The sequence below is a fragment of the Accipiter gentilis genome, chromosome 12 (assembly GCF_929443795.1).
Source record: "Accipiter gentilis chromosome 12, bAccGen1.1, whole genome shotgun sequence".
NCBI classification, from domain to species: Eukaryota; Metazoa; Chordata; class Aves; order Accipitriformes; family Accipitridae; genus Astur; species Astur gentilis.
Window position 1 is genome coordinate 25,720,767 of NC_064891.1, and position 15,245 is coordinate 25,736,011.

At 42.1% G+C, this 15,245-nt stretch overlaps 1 protein-coding gene across 4 annotated transcripts in view; it reads right to left on the reverse strand.

The window, feature by feature from the left end:
- Positions 1–15,245, reverse strand: part of AFF1 (ALF transcription elongation factor 1) — a 124,417-nt gene that overhangs the window by 55,699 nt on the left and 53,473 nt on the right. For all 4 annotated transcript variants that reach the window (XM_049815234.1, XM_049815231.1, XM_049815232.1 and 1 more), the window contains 2 exons: positions 14,915–15,035; positions 13,465–14,376 (listed from right to left, as the gene is read on the reverse strand). In XM_049815234.1, coding sequence (XP_049671191.1) covers positions 13,465–14,376; positions 14,915–15,035 — 1,033 coding nt within the window. The remainder of the gene's footprint in view (positions 1–13,464; positions 14,377–14,914; positions 15,036–15,245) is intronic.

Here is a 15,245-nt window from a genome sequence, read left to right on the forward strand (position 1 = left end):
TTAGGCTCTGATTCAAGAGGAATAAGTTCTCTCAAAATTCTGCTAATACAGAAACTTAATTTTCTCAGCATCTCTTAAGAAAAGGAAAAAGTAAGTATTGCCATGTTGTCATGATTCTTTCTAAATTCAAGCAGTGAAAGAGGAAGAGATATCTGAAAACTTTGTGGGTGGTTTTTTTTAATGTTCACATTTTTCTTTTCACTTAATGAAGCTTAATAAGCCAGCCAAGATAATATTTCTGCTTGTGGCATAATCTAAGCTATACAGCAATGTGTTGAATAGCAATAGTTACTATTTATCTTGACAGGAAAGTGCACATCTGGATAAGTCACCCAAACTGGAGTTTCTGTAAGCAACAGGAGTTTAGGTTGTTTCATTTTTTTACTAGTATTGAAGGTGACTAACCAGTTAAAAATTAGTCCGTAAGTCCAGTACTATTGAGCTCTATTTCCTTAGCAGCCAAGGCAAACATCACCCTTGTTCCTTCCTCCTTTGATTCAAGAAAAGCTCCATCTTAAGAACAGGCAGAAAGGCCAAAGTGATTAAATTCAGTATCCCAGAGAAGCAGGACTCATAGAAAGCAGTAATGCCTTTTATTAGATGAAGGTAGCTGCAGGGAAGGAAGGGGGGAAAGGACACTTTCCAGCATCAAGCCCTTGCCGGGTCTGAAACAAAAGCTAAGTCATGGCCACAGGCAGCTGCAGTTTGTTTTCCATGTGGTTGGGTATATGCAAAGGCAGCTGGGCTGACGGCAGAGCCTCTCTGGGAAATGCACCCGGACCTTTTGCTCGGAGCAGGATGGACTGCCAAGATCATGTCTCGTACTATTTGCTACACCTGACTGCATGCAAAAAGAGCACCTCAATATCTAATGACATTTATGAACCTTTTGACCAATTGAACAATTTGGCAAGAAAATGTAACACTGCTAATGCAGTTTAGAAAGAGAAATTAGTGTGTTGAAAAGCAGGAGATCAAAAAGGTAGGAATATCACCTTTTCCAACTGGGAATTAAAATATTCTTCTGCTTAAAACAATTAAGCACTAATTTATTGTCTAAGTAATAAATGCTCATCATTATGACAATGAAAACCAGCAGCTAAAGCTTGGGAAGGAGGGGGATATTAAAGGTAACTGAGTGACATTGTTAGACATCAGTGAAAATAAAAAACAAGACCTGAAACTTTGAGAAACAGAATAACCATGCAAGGAAACAAATAAGAGAGGCATAACTGACAGAAAACAGATTATGCTGAGGGGTATGCCATCGCAAGAATACCACTACTTTCCGAATATAATTTCAAAAATTAACATACTGGTATCGTCAGGCTTTGGGAACAGTACAGCACATCAGCCAGAGATGTTGAAATTCAGGATTGGTGTATCATTGGTTTAGCACCAGCCATCAGCTTCAGAAGCAGCCAGTGCTGGAGACTGCAGAGGTCAGGTCCCCACACACAGGGATGCTCACAGAGAGCTGGACCCCCACTCTGAGCCCATCCCTGCCAAGGATGCTAGAGCTGTGCTCTAGCCAATATCACTGCCCCTAAGGTGGCAGTGCCTTCTTTGGTGAGCTCTGGCAATCTCACACTCTACCAGGTAACATGGGGAATCACTTCTGCCATACAGGACTATACCAGCTGCCCTCTCAAGTTACTCATCATCAAATGGACAGGAAAACTTTTCTCCCCTTAGTAAGCAAGCTTATTGAAAACCAGAGAGCTGACCAACACTTCAGCGTAGCAACTTCTTGCTGCAGCACCTGTAAGGGGCAAAAGCACTGCAATCACAACAGAGCCCAACAAGCAAGAGCAGTACCACAAGACTCGTCATAACGTGCAACACTGTGCTGATGCAGACGATGCCTATGGAGCATCCTTAGGCTGCAAAATGCCATTTCCACTGTGGTTCACTGGTACCTAGTAAAAATCCCATGAAGTAAGACATGAAACACAGCGTGTGCTAAACATCTCCCTTCACTCAAACCATGCCAAGAATCAGCTCAAAGACGAGAAGGTGCTCAAAATAGCATTAGGAGAGTATTAATGTGATGCCCAATGTAGAAAAACAAAACTGTTTTATTCCTGAAAATACATTCTTGAACAAGACACCAGAGGTATATTGCCAAAATAATGCAGAGGCTTGAAACAGGCAAATTCATTCTCTGAGGAAACATCTCCAGTGGCATTCAGGACCACCAGAAAAACGACCTCCAGCCTGGCACTAAGCTATGAGGTGCTGCTTGGCCAGGGAGGAGTGCAACTATACACAGGTGTTTTAAGACTTGCCTTGTTTATAAGCTTTTTTGTCCTTCAATAACTAGAGAAGTTAACTCGATTTACATGAGGCAGCCTGCAATTACAAGACTCACTGAAAGCAGCCCCCCTCTCCCCACCAGCCCATCCTTCAGCAACCTGCTCGCAAGCCAGATGCGAAAGCTGGACCCAGACAAGGACCCCCGCAGACTTCACAGGGCTCAGCTGCCTGCCTGGGTTTTACCTCCTCCCGCTGAAGCTAAACGCCTGACATTGCCCTGGCAGAGGCAGCTTAGTGCCGAGCCACGTCTGTGTGGTGCACTTACCTCCGTGAACATGTCTTACTGCCTTCCTACATGGCAGGGGAGATTTCCTGTTTTCATACATTCCCTTGTCAGCCCTAATCAGTGTCAATAGGTTATGGTGTCTTTTGTGCTGGCAGCATCAGCCCTGACAGGAAAGAACTTTTAATCTCTTCCCTCGCACCGAGCCATGAGAAGCTGCGAGCGCTCCCAGGCATAACTCCCTTGGCTCTTCTCCGAAAAATGCTCTCTCAAGCACACGGTTGCTTAGCAATATTTGCCTTCCCCCTGTACGGTTCAAATTGGCAACATCTGTCCCTTTGGCACTTTCCACTTGTGCAAGAAATGGTGCGGAGAGTTTAAAAAAAATAATCTACAAACAGGTTGGTGGAGGTCGTTTTGTGTGAGCTATTTGTGCTGCTTTGGCATTTTATTGCTGGTTTATTTCCAGCCTGGATAAAACATGTGGCTTCTTCCAAAGGAGAGGCACACAAGGGAAAAAAAGTCTTTCGCATCCAGTGGGACTCACCTATTGAATCAAATACAACAAGTTGCTATTTCTGTTTATATAATTACACTTGCATGCTATGGCTTGCTTATTAAAAAAAAAAAACACAAACCAAAACACAGCACTGCCATATAATTCTCTCCTGTCCACTGGGATTGACTTTAATTTCTCCTAAGATACTGCATGCACATCAGGTGAGACAAAACAAGAGAAGCCAAAATCTGTTTATGTATTTAAAAATACAAAAGCTGTATGCAATCCTGACCTCATAACCAGTAGCGCTCTGTCAAACCCCTAAACTGCTTGTGTCTATGAAATCACCCCAAAAAGCAGTGATCAGGGTCAGTACCTCTGAATGTACCTCCAATACAGCTGCTACAGCAAATGAAGGGGTAAAGAAATTATATTAATGTAAGAGCAAAAAAGGTACCAACTGCTTTCAATTCTGAGAGCCAAAAAGGGCCATGGAGAAGACTCAAATAGTGCCCATCTTTGGGCACTTGGTATTACAGCAGAGAATCCTGTAGTTATCCCTTCTCTGGCTGCAATTCATTTCAGCTCACACTTACCACAATGCCTAAGGGTTACAATAAAGGCTCGGACCACACAGCTTTGGATATTAACATGCAAGTTTTTAGGGATGTTTACTGGGAATGGTGTAGCTCAGTTTCAGCCCTTACAGTGAAGCTGAGGATTTGGTGGTTTTTTTAAGTTTTTCTAATATAAAACAAGAGTGAGAAAAATAAAATGGAGTTGATGAGACTAGGTGCTGTTACAACAAGCCTGAGTATTAAAGTATCATTACATATACTTGTGAAGAAACTATAAAAATAAATGGTTTTGCCAAGTGATTTTAAAAAAAAGTAATTAAAAAACCCCAATCCTCCTAGAAACACATACAATCCATCCTCTTACAAAGATGCAAGCAAACACCTCTAACATCTTCCAAGGTGCCAACCACTATGCCCAGTAAGGGGATAGTGGTGGAATCCAGGTTCAGTTTCTTCCAAGCAAATGACTCGTGTCATGTTTAAGACCAAGTGACATCCCAGATCTAGGCATTTTTATGCCACAATATAAACCCCAATGACAGACTCCATCCTGGTTGTTAAGAGATGCTTATAACATGAAGGCTGATGAATGGCTAGCTAACCATATACTGTGAAAAGCTGATGTATACTTTAATCTACAGGAAAATAACTTCAAGAGCTGCCACCATGTTCAACCCCCCTTATCTTGCACACTGCACTCTTCCCACTGCCCCCTAGCTTGGTACAGCAAGAAAGGGGCTAGGAGAGAAAACACTGGGAAACCCAATGCAACATAAATGCAGGAGGAGAGGAGGGAAAGAGGTGAAGGAATTGTGATTTGCAGTCTCCAATGAGCTGTTTATCTTTTTTTTTGCCTGTTTCATTTTACTTTAACAGAGGGTAAGATACTGGAGCTTCAAGGCTCCATTGAAGCTTGCAGTTTTCCATACAGGTTTCCAAAATATGCCCCAACCAACGCAGTCTGGCTTGCAGAGGACTGATCGATTAAGTGAGCCATGTCGAGGACAGAAAAATTTTCTACTTCAAAGTCCAAAGGAATTCTTAAATAAATCATAAGTCATTTTTAAACGAACCTTAGACATATTTCACATTTAAACAGATATCAGGTCAGAAATAAAGCTACTCCTCAGCTTTTAACAAGCTTACTGCTCTAGGCTACAAGAAAATTGTCTGTTGGTGCCGCCTAACATCAAGTGTAACATGGATTTTCAAAGACCATGGGTTTGTGGTTTGGGGGTTTTTATTCCAGAATTACATCTAAAATTAAAAACAAAAACAAAAACAAAAAAAACCAAAAAAAACCCAAAAACAAAACAAAACAAAACAAACCCAAAACTTTTTATGCCTCTTGCAGTCAAAGACCACTGCAGGACAGTGTGTCCCCACGACAATTCCCTCTTTGAGATTCCACTACATGAGTATACGTTACTCTGTTCAGACAACAGTTTTGCATACCAGCAGTCGCCACTGGAGACCCATATGAACAATAACCAAAGATAAGGTTGACACAAAGTTTTCTCGTTTCCACGCGGATTTTTAGCAGGAGTGTCAGGTAATTACTGCGAACAATTACTATCCACACAAGGTTTGAAAACAGCCCCTTCAGCTTAATAAAACAGTTAAAACCAACCAACCAACCAATCCCTCCCTGACACGCCACCCCAGCAGCTGGTAGTTCATTTCCTCCCTTGCAAGCTTACCACCCCAAACGAGCTGCTTCACATACAGTAACGCCCATGCAACTGCAGTGGCCACCTGACAGTCACGGAACATTGCTTCCATTCCCAAACTACCTTTTTTTCTGCAATCTGCTCCCTTCATTGAATTTTGCTTTCCTTAAGTTGCTATCAGAGCAGCTAAGATTTGTCTGCAAAGGCATAGGCTGCCTCTGCATTTAAAAGAGTTGTGCAGAAAACTTCCATTAGTTTAAAAAAAAAAAAAGTTAGAAATAATAGTTCCCAATTCTTCTAAGCCAGTTCTAAAGAAGCAGTAACATTTCTCATTCACCCAACTAAAATTAGACTCCTTGCTGTTCAGAAGTAAATAAAGCTGGCTATAATGCAACTATCTGCAAGGTACAGCTTGACGCTTGGCTTCAAATTCAGAATAGTGTTCAGGGTCAGGTAATTCATGCTGGTCTCCAGGTTGGGTTCTTCTGCCGAAATTTAACTTTGGCTAAGCAGCTCTAGCAAAGGACTTCACCATCATCACTATGGGGGCAGCACAGATTTAAGTCATGACAGCAATGGTTAAGCCTTCAAGGTAGAAGATGGGACTCTTCCAAAAGAGCCAAAAAAATAAATCTTTCAGAGGATGGAAAATATCCAGCACACAACTCACAGCATTATGTTTTTACTCCTGAGTTCTGTCAATATAACTGTTACAGTGACACCGAAGCAGTGATATTTGTCAAGACACATGATTCCAGGTTCCCAGAAAGAGATACTACTACTTATTAAACAAAGTGCTTTAGCAGAAAAAACAAATCAGGCCTTCAGGTGTACAAGCTTTTCTTAAGGACTAAAATAGAGACCACAAACTTCCAAACCAAACACAGCTCGCAGACAAGCTCTGCATGTTTGATTTGGTTTTGTTTAGCAATTATAGCACAAGAAAAGCATCCTCATATGAAACTCCTGCAAGACAGACAAGACTATTAAACAATGTGTTTTCAGCTGCCTTCAAATGATGCTTCCTTCCTTCCTTCCTTCCCTGGGACTCACGGTCAGCACCAAAGCCCACAAACTCCATGCTGTCCCTCAAACCACAGCTACCCTAACGTAACTGCAGCCCCAGTGGCACACACTACATTCCCCTCACTCTCTCTAGTGTGTACAAACTCACACAGCTGGCACTAGACAATCATGGGTTGAAAAAGAGTTAGGAAACCTGAGGGATCCAGCAAAACTGTCTCATTGACATTTTCCATACTCGTTCAGCAGCCAGCCACTCATTCCTGCTGCCCTGCATTTCAGGAATACGAACCCAACAACATCAAGCACTCAGGAGAAATGTGAGAATGTGTGTCATATAGATGTTTTGCCATTTGCTGTGTTAGACAGATGGAGCTTTACAAAGCAGCTTACAGCACTTGCTGGTTTACCCCTCAGTTCCAAACTATTGCTTCTTGCTTGACTTACCAGACCCCACTACTAACTATGTGCTTTGAAGACAGGGTTATCAATTTTATTTTGATACCTTCTCAGCATTACTACATCTGGAAGTTTCTACACACATTTATTCACTCACCTTTGTAAAACTTGTGCACGTTAGTCCTCATTGTACAGATGAAGGTTTGGAAAATTACTCATACCCACAATTGCAGGATATTAATTTTACTCATTATAACATACAGCCACTGACACAAAATGGGTTATTACAGAAAAAAAGTAGCTGTTTACATACACAACATTTAACAAGCACTGATTTTGTGCTGCACGGCAATGGTAAACAACATAACTGGTCTTAAGTTCTCCTTAAATTCAGCTTGTTGACTCCTGACTTTGCAAACTGCAGAGGAACACAGGTTTTCTTTCTTCTTCTTTTTTTTTTTTTTTTTTTTTCCCTCCTTTTTAAACACCACTCTCTTTACAGTTGCCAATGAGAAAGGCAATGGTCTAAATGCTGTGCTGGAATCATAACTGATTCCAGTAAGGATGGCTGATCACAAGCCCTTCATAGGAAGAACAACAACCTAAAAAACCTCAACCAAAAAACTTCCCAGTGATTAATACGCTATGGCAGCTTGTTTAAGCCCAAGTTTCTCACAGCAATCTGGACGAGACACTGACTTCTGAGTCATCCGGAAAGATGCAACGTAGTTTGTGGAAATTCTTGCCTGACCTTATCTATCCTGCTCTTGCTCTTTGCAGGATTTGCAAATCCCCATCTAACTACTCTTTCTCAGTCTCCCATTGCTTTGCAAAGTGATGGATTTAGCAACTGAATCTGGACAAATGTTCCGCAATGGTGCCCAGAAACACTCTATGGAGAGAAGTCGGGTTTGGTGTAAACGAAAGAGCTAAGTCCATCCACATCTGATGGGAAAAAACTGGCAAGGACCCAACGGTTCTCTCAGAAACAGTTTTTTGGCACCCCCTCCTTCCCTTCCTCACCACACACTCTTGGCAGATGCAGGATCCCTGTTCCTTTCTTCACACTGATACTGCCTAGTTGGCCTTCCAAGCAGCAAGAACAAACACTACCCACTTCTGGTGGCCTGATAGCTGAATGCAGGTTTTTTTAAAATAATTCCCCTATTATTTGGTATTTTGCATAAAAGTCAAGCCCAGACCTTGGAGCCAAGTGAACAAGCAAGGCTCTCAAACTTGAAAAGCCTTGCAGGTGAGAGTTGGTAGTTGGACACTGGACTTGAGCGTACCTTCTCCAAGCATCAAAGAGGAAGATGAACAAGACTACTTCTAATTTATGACTTGTGCAGTCTGACGCATGAACTTTGAAGATCAGAGTCTGGTTAAACTAAATTAACAACACAAGATGTCCTTTGCGGCTTTTGAATCAACCACCTGCTCCTTGCCCCACATGCCCTCACCCTCCAGCTCTTCCAGAGCACTCTTTGTTCTGGAGACCGTAAGCAAATATTAAAAATCTAGTAGTAACAATTGTCATTCATGTTTGATCTACTTCTTTAGCAGTCACACACCAACAAAAAGACAAATTTACACAATGCTCGTGGGGAAGGAAGGAAACCCTTCTCCAATCACATAAGGCACTTCTGACTATAAAGAGGGCAGCAGAGAAGACACAGAAGCAATACCTTGTTACCTCTCTCGGTGCAAAGCAGGGGGAAAAAGAAAAAAAAAGAATCAAAAAAAGGAATACAAAGGGGAGAGGGGAAAAAAAGCCCAATATTCCTTCTATTCAGTAAATGATAAATAAATATAAGGTTGGTAGAAAAACAACAATAGCAGCATAATGCTAAATACTCTGTATTCATTAGGTAAGACCAAATGCCAGTGCTATATATATATATTTAAAGATTTTCATTTTTAAAGGATGGATTAAAGTAATATATTTATTTCTAGTTTACAGGGTTCACCTGACGACTCCTTCCAGTAGTAAAGCTCAGTTACCATGGAGAGAAGTCTGTGAAAAAATATTATCTAGAACAGTTTTGGTTTAGCATTCAAACTTCTTTCTAGGTATTTACTCATCACTATATACTACGCAACAATCATGTTTTAACTGGTGACCATTCATAAATGTTTACTGAGGTGAACAGAGCTCAATGACAGCAATCCCACTTCGAATAGAGATCGTTGTGTGTACCCTGTACTTCAAGGATAAGAGTATTACCAAAAAGACTTAACATATCCGGACTTCTCTATTGTTTGCTGCTGCTGGTTTAGGTGGGTTTTTGGTTTTTTTGTTTTTTTGTTTTTTAAATTGGTTGCTTCCCTATTTGCTTCCCAGTTTGTAGGTGAAAGAGGAAAGTCCAGTGAGGTCTCATTACATGAGATAAAAGGAGATACTACCTAACGTTTACAAAACTGCCAGGAAAACAAAGCCAAATCTTCAGTGAGCATCAAGTGCTATACACTCCTCCAGACACTATGCCCTTAATAATGCTTGAGGATTTATAAACACTCTCAAACCAGCCTCACTGCTTCTTAGCCCTTCCGTCAAGACGATTCCCTTTAAGACATCACAGTCTTTGTCAACTGAGGTAATACAAGGGTCTCTGTTGGTGCTGCAGCTCTCCTAAAGACATGAAAAGACAGAATGGCTTTAAAAGCATCTTTGTTTAGGTGCTGGGGGAAGAGGTAAAACCTGGCACATTAAGAGAAGGGATACATCTAAGCTTCATGTATGCTATATTTTTAAGTCATCTCACAATAAATTTGGAAAGATTCCTTAAAGAGTCGGGGATGACGTTTGAAAGTGAAGGTTTTTATTTGGGGAAGTGGGGCAAGAGCTGTTCAGTTTCTTTACATGAATGCAAAGTGAGTCACTGCACAGTTATCCACTGTGGATTAATTCACTCTACAGTGAATCTGCTTGTCTATTCAGACTGGAAGGCTTAACTTGTCAGTGTTGCCATGAACAGAAGCTGTCAATAATGAATTCACAGCTGCAGGTGACACACGCCTTAGAAATTCAATTAGCCAAAAAACATGCAGTAAAAGAAATGGCTTTCCTAAATGATGTCAAGGGAGATCATGGGAAAAACTGCGTTTGGCATGTGGCTGTTCAGTATAACTGGGGCCGAACAGTTTAAATAAAATTTGTAAAACTATGCTCCCAGTTGCTGGGAAGAAGAGGGAAGAACAGCAGAGTTTCTGCTAGTCTAGACCTATTCACTGTCAGGGTCATGGTAGGGCAAGAAGCCTCCCCACAGCTCCTGCTTCACCAAAAACAAAAGGGAGGGCCAACCTTTCAGCCGAAGGACCCCCTGATTAGCCTTCCCAAGATCCCTTTCTTTGGGTGAATCTTTCACCTGCATGCAACATACCCCACCGGATGTTTTCTAAAAGCAAACCAGCCCAGCCCTGTTCCCCAGTCACCTCTCTTATAGTGTACATCCAGCACAGAGGGAATATACCCAGGTGTGCAACCACACTGTTTCTTCCTCTTCACTCTCCAGGCTTTAGCACTGAAAGACTGTACCATCAAATATACATTAATCATTGAAACCAAACAGAAGTAAGTGAATATGATAATGATGAGCCTCAAACAAGCAGAAAATGAAGTAATGGATTTTTTCACTAGAGCTTACAGAGCCATTATCCAAAACGCCTATGCACAGAAAACAGTCAGACGTCACAGCCTAAAGATACCTACCTCAAATGAGGATCATTCAGCATATTCACAAAAGGTTTCATCTATCAGCTTCAAAATGGACTAAGCATATAATTAAAACCAGGGTTTTGGTTTGTGCAAAACCATTTCTTTCATTATCTTCAATTCCCTTTTTATTATGTTCTTACTCTGCCACAGATCTAATAGCATGGATAACACTACTCATGCTCTGGCAGCTGTAAGATTTTTACAGGCATTTGGATTCAGAGTCATGTGCTCAATGGAAAGTGAGAAAGAAGTTTCATTAAGCATACAGCATCATAGCTAACATTACCCTATCTAAAATCATATTAAACCAGAGATACATGAGACGACATAAAAAGCATGGGGATTAAAAATAAATAATTATATATTAAAAAAAGAGAGAGAAGATGAAAATAGAAATGGGACCAGGGACCAGGAGAGTTGGGAGAGAACAAGGAAGTCTCATTTCTAAAAAATAAGCATGCCCTCTCAAAAAGAAAAAAAAAAATTGCAAAGAGTTTTAAACCCAGGAATGGCCTTTATCTTTTTGGCAATGGTTAATGAAGAATGGGTAATGCAGAAGGTAAGGCCCTGCACTGCTTTACTTCTCCCCCAGGACTAAAATATCTGGTCAAACAAATAATGAAAAGCAGACCACAGTGCACTTCCTATTTGGAGTTATGATGTGCAATGTCAAACCTACTTTGAAGCAAATAAAGTCTCTCAGCATGAAAGTATTTTCACAACTTCTCAACAATGTCATTTTGCCAGTCTTGTCTCATTTTCCACAAAAAATTGCCTACAGCCATTTGCAGCTGATCAACACTCTTTTCCACGAAAAGCAGACCTCACCCACACTCTCCCTTTTTATTACAAAGGCAAAATACAATTTGAAAATATCTCCACAGCTCTCCTCACCCAGCTGCCTTAGGTCAGCACTGTGGGATCCTACATCCCATAGAACATAGCAATATTCTCAGTGCCGAAGGATGAGCATGGTGAAACTGCCAAATGTACCTGGGAACTGAGTGCCTTTGAACTTGTAGGAGGCTAAGCCGCAAGGCAGGCAGAATCAGTGTGCTGGTCCCTTAGCAAAGCTGAAACAATGGTCTTCAAAGGACACAACAAAAAAGAATGTGCTTTTTCTGAACAACGCACGTACAACACTGCTCCTCCTCTCCCACTGTTTTACCAGTGTGAGCTTCAAGCCACTTTAACTTACAGCACATGTCTGAGAAATCCAAGGCTTCTACCTCAATTGCACATGACAAATCAGATACGTGGTCTTTGGGTCAGCAAAAACAGATGGAATACAACCAGGAATTATGCTGTATCAAAATACTTATAAAGGAAAGAACCACTTCTTAACCACCTGGTTAAGAAGCAATTGTAATTCCAGCCATCCTCCCCTTCCCCTAAAGTTTCCTAACAGTGTCCTAAACAATGCACCTGCTCCTTGTGAGGCCACCGGACTTCAGAGCAGGGCGCAAACATAGGTGAGAGATGCTTTCTGAAATCTTTGGAAAAGCCTTCCCAACCACTCTGACCACTGCCTTTTCCTTTTTCTCTCAAGTGAAAGCTAGAACAGACTAAGCTAATCCAGTTTAACTGCGCCCATCTCTACCACACACTGCATATGATCGCTAACCAACTCAAGATGCAGGGAGAACTATATAAAAAAAAAAAATTCCATATTCTCAGAAGTTTTCGTCCCTCTGGCAAGAGGGCCAGTTAAGCACAACAAGAGCAACAGCATTATGTTCTGAGTTGCATCTGGTAATCTGCAATACCCCTGCACTCAACCTTGCTGCAACCAACTGACATGTGTCAACCTGGAAAAGACAAATCCATGAAAATGACCAAAAGAGCAGAATGAAAGACGGAAGAGCACCTGAAAACAGAAGTCTAATTGCAGACTGAAACTGCAGATTCTAACTGCAGGCTGAAATCTAAGCTCCAAAACATTATTCATTATTAAATGGGGGACAAATGAAGAAGCTAGTGTTTTGCTCTCAAGAAAATAATATGTATCAGGAAGAAGCCGTTCTCAGATGAGCAGGAATAACCAAAGGTTAACATGCAACACATTTTGGTCTTTGGCCCAACTGGCACCTCTTTACTGCAACAACTGCAGCTTCGCATCCCACATCTTTTGCAACATCCCTCTCAGTCCTTGGCAAAGAAAGGGTAAGTGTAGTGACTAGAATGAAGGTATGCACAAGCTTGCTGCCCAGGCCGCCTTCTGCTAATAAGAACAAATACATAGCAGAGTTCTGCTCATAGTTGGTACAAGAAAGAGGGTATCTTCTTTGCTTGAATGCAAAATTTTACAGAACTTTTAGGATCTTGCTTATCATTGAGAATTCCACCTCTGCACTAAATTTACTTAACCTTCAGAACTTACTCAAAAGGCATTTGATGAAGCAGGAGACAGAACAGTGGTGTGTTTCCTGAGAAAGCTAGGCTAAGTCCATCTGGCAGAAATCTATAGGATGTTTTTTGTTCACATTAGTACTTTTCTGAGGGTCTACAGTGAGATCTTACAAACTTATTTAGGAGAACCCTGTGGTGTTCACAGTCACTTATCAAAGCCCCCAAACCTTCAACCTACCAGGTGACCACAGAACTCACTGCACAGTCAGCTGTCCCAATAGTCAGTGAGGATTTGGGGCTTCTACCCACCAGCACTCAGACTGAGTACTGACACTCTGCATGTACTAACTGCAGGTGCATCACCACTTGACCTTCTCAGTATATCATTTCCCCCTTCTCCTTTTCAACATCCTTTACAGGCAAAACAAAAATCGTAGCAACAGCAGTCTCTCTAACCATAAAACCTGCTACAGCCTCACTGAGAAAATCACAGAATCACGGCAAGTGTTGCATTTTCACCAAACAGGTATCTCACCCAGGTCAGCAAAAGCCAACCTCAAAATACACCTTCTAATAATGGTAACACATGCACAGTCATCATTGCTTCCAGTAGTCTCTGTCCCTTGATGACCTGTTCTACCACAGCTGAACTTACCCTGCCAGTAACAGAGCCCCCCAACAATGGCACTCACCTCTATGGGCTCAGAAGGGATTTCCAATTTGGATAGTTTGGCTTTGGCATTTGCCTTCAAATCTGAGATTTTTTCATAGGGTTCTCTGTGGTATTCCTCCAGAAGAGGTTTAAGCTCTGGCGATTCAACTGGTGCCTGGTCTTGGCCATCCATTGGTCTGACATAGGCAGTTGGTTTCTGCTGCATTGCACTGGTTTTTGATGGCAAAGGTGGGGGAAAAGTCTGAGAGGAAGGCTGAGCGGTGCTGGTCAGGTTAACGGCTGAGCTGTCCCGACTTTCCTTCTCCTGTGATCCTGTCACTAGGTCCTGAGATGATTTTGTTTGACTGTAGGTCTGCCCATGACTTTTGCTGCTGTTCTGTGACCTGGAATTGATATGCTGGCTGGAATGTAGAGGTGACAGGGGTGCCACTGGAGAAGAAAAAGATGACAGCAATGGAGAAAGCACCAAAAGGGAGGCCTGCAGTTCATCAGCATGACCTTCACCAACCACACGCCTGTCATTTCTCTTGTGGTGAAAACATGCATGACTTTGCTGACCACCACGACTGTGTTCTTGACCTTGGCTCCGACCATTGGATAAGCTGTGACTCTTGGTGTGCAAACCTGAAGCTGGTTCTGTTCTTGATTGTGCCTTTTGGTAGTGAATGGAGTGGCTTGGAGGGGGAGGAGGTACAACCGTAGGTCCCATGGGTGGATGGTAGGTTGTGCGGTGGAATGAAGATGGTAATGTATGGCTGGTCTTTTCCGGGAAGTATGGGCGATCAGGCTTTCCCTGTGGGATAAGAGGAGCAACACTTTTTGGAATCCCTATGAGATTCTGATGGGATTTGTTGCTGATGAGCTCCTTGACCTCCTCATAATTGCCCAGCATGTTCTGAATTCGGCTTGACAACTCATCTTCTTTATTAGTCTGCAACAGAAGGACAGAGAGGTGGAAATTTAAAAAGCATGACCCCCGACCCCAAGAGATCCAGCTCAAGAACAGACATTCTTCAGGATCTTATTTTAAACACCATGCATCACTGTGAGTGAAGTTATGCAAGATCATCTTGATCCTGCATGCAGTTTCTGAAAGCAAGTGGGACTGCTCTAGTCAGTATTAGTTCTTCTGAGCCAAGTCTTCAGGAACACTTAACATCAGACCAGTTTGTCTCAAACACAGCTGCAGACAAGCAGCCAAGCTGCTTCTGGGCAACTCTCCCTCAAACTCCCAGACTACAGGAGACCCTCAAATTAATCTGTGCAACCCAAAGTCTGTACTGCACTTGCACCATCTACAGAGCTTTAAGCACATACTCTGATGAATTTAACTTAAGCAGATGGGAAGATGCTGTGTTTGCATGCATCATGCTCAAGTCTGCTATAGCGTATGCAGAGGTCACAGCTCTCTGCTTCCACCCCAACCCTCTTTCCTCCATTCCCTCCATCACGCACTCCGCTACCATTACCTTGTAGGGTTCTGCAAAGAGGGGAGTCTTCTCAGGGAACTTGTCTTTCTCCTGCAGAGCCTCCTGATTCCGCCTCTCTTTCTCTCGAATACGTAGCAAGTTTCTGTCCTCGTTGTACAAGCTTTAGGAAAGAGAAAGAAAGGATGGTTAACACTTTACACCAGTGTTACTAACAAGTATCTACTTTACGCAGAAACTGTGGTTTTCAGACCAGCATATGTCCAGCATAAAAATAATTTTGAAATTCACAAGGTGGTTATAGCTGACTAAGTAGAAATCTGATACCATACATCAAGAAGGGTGGGAAGGAAAAAACCATCCATCCATTTAA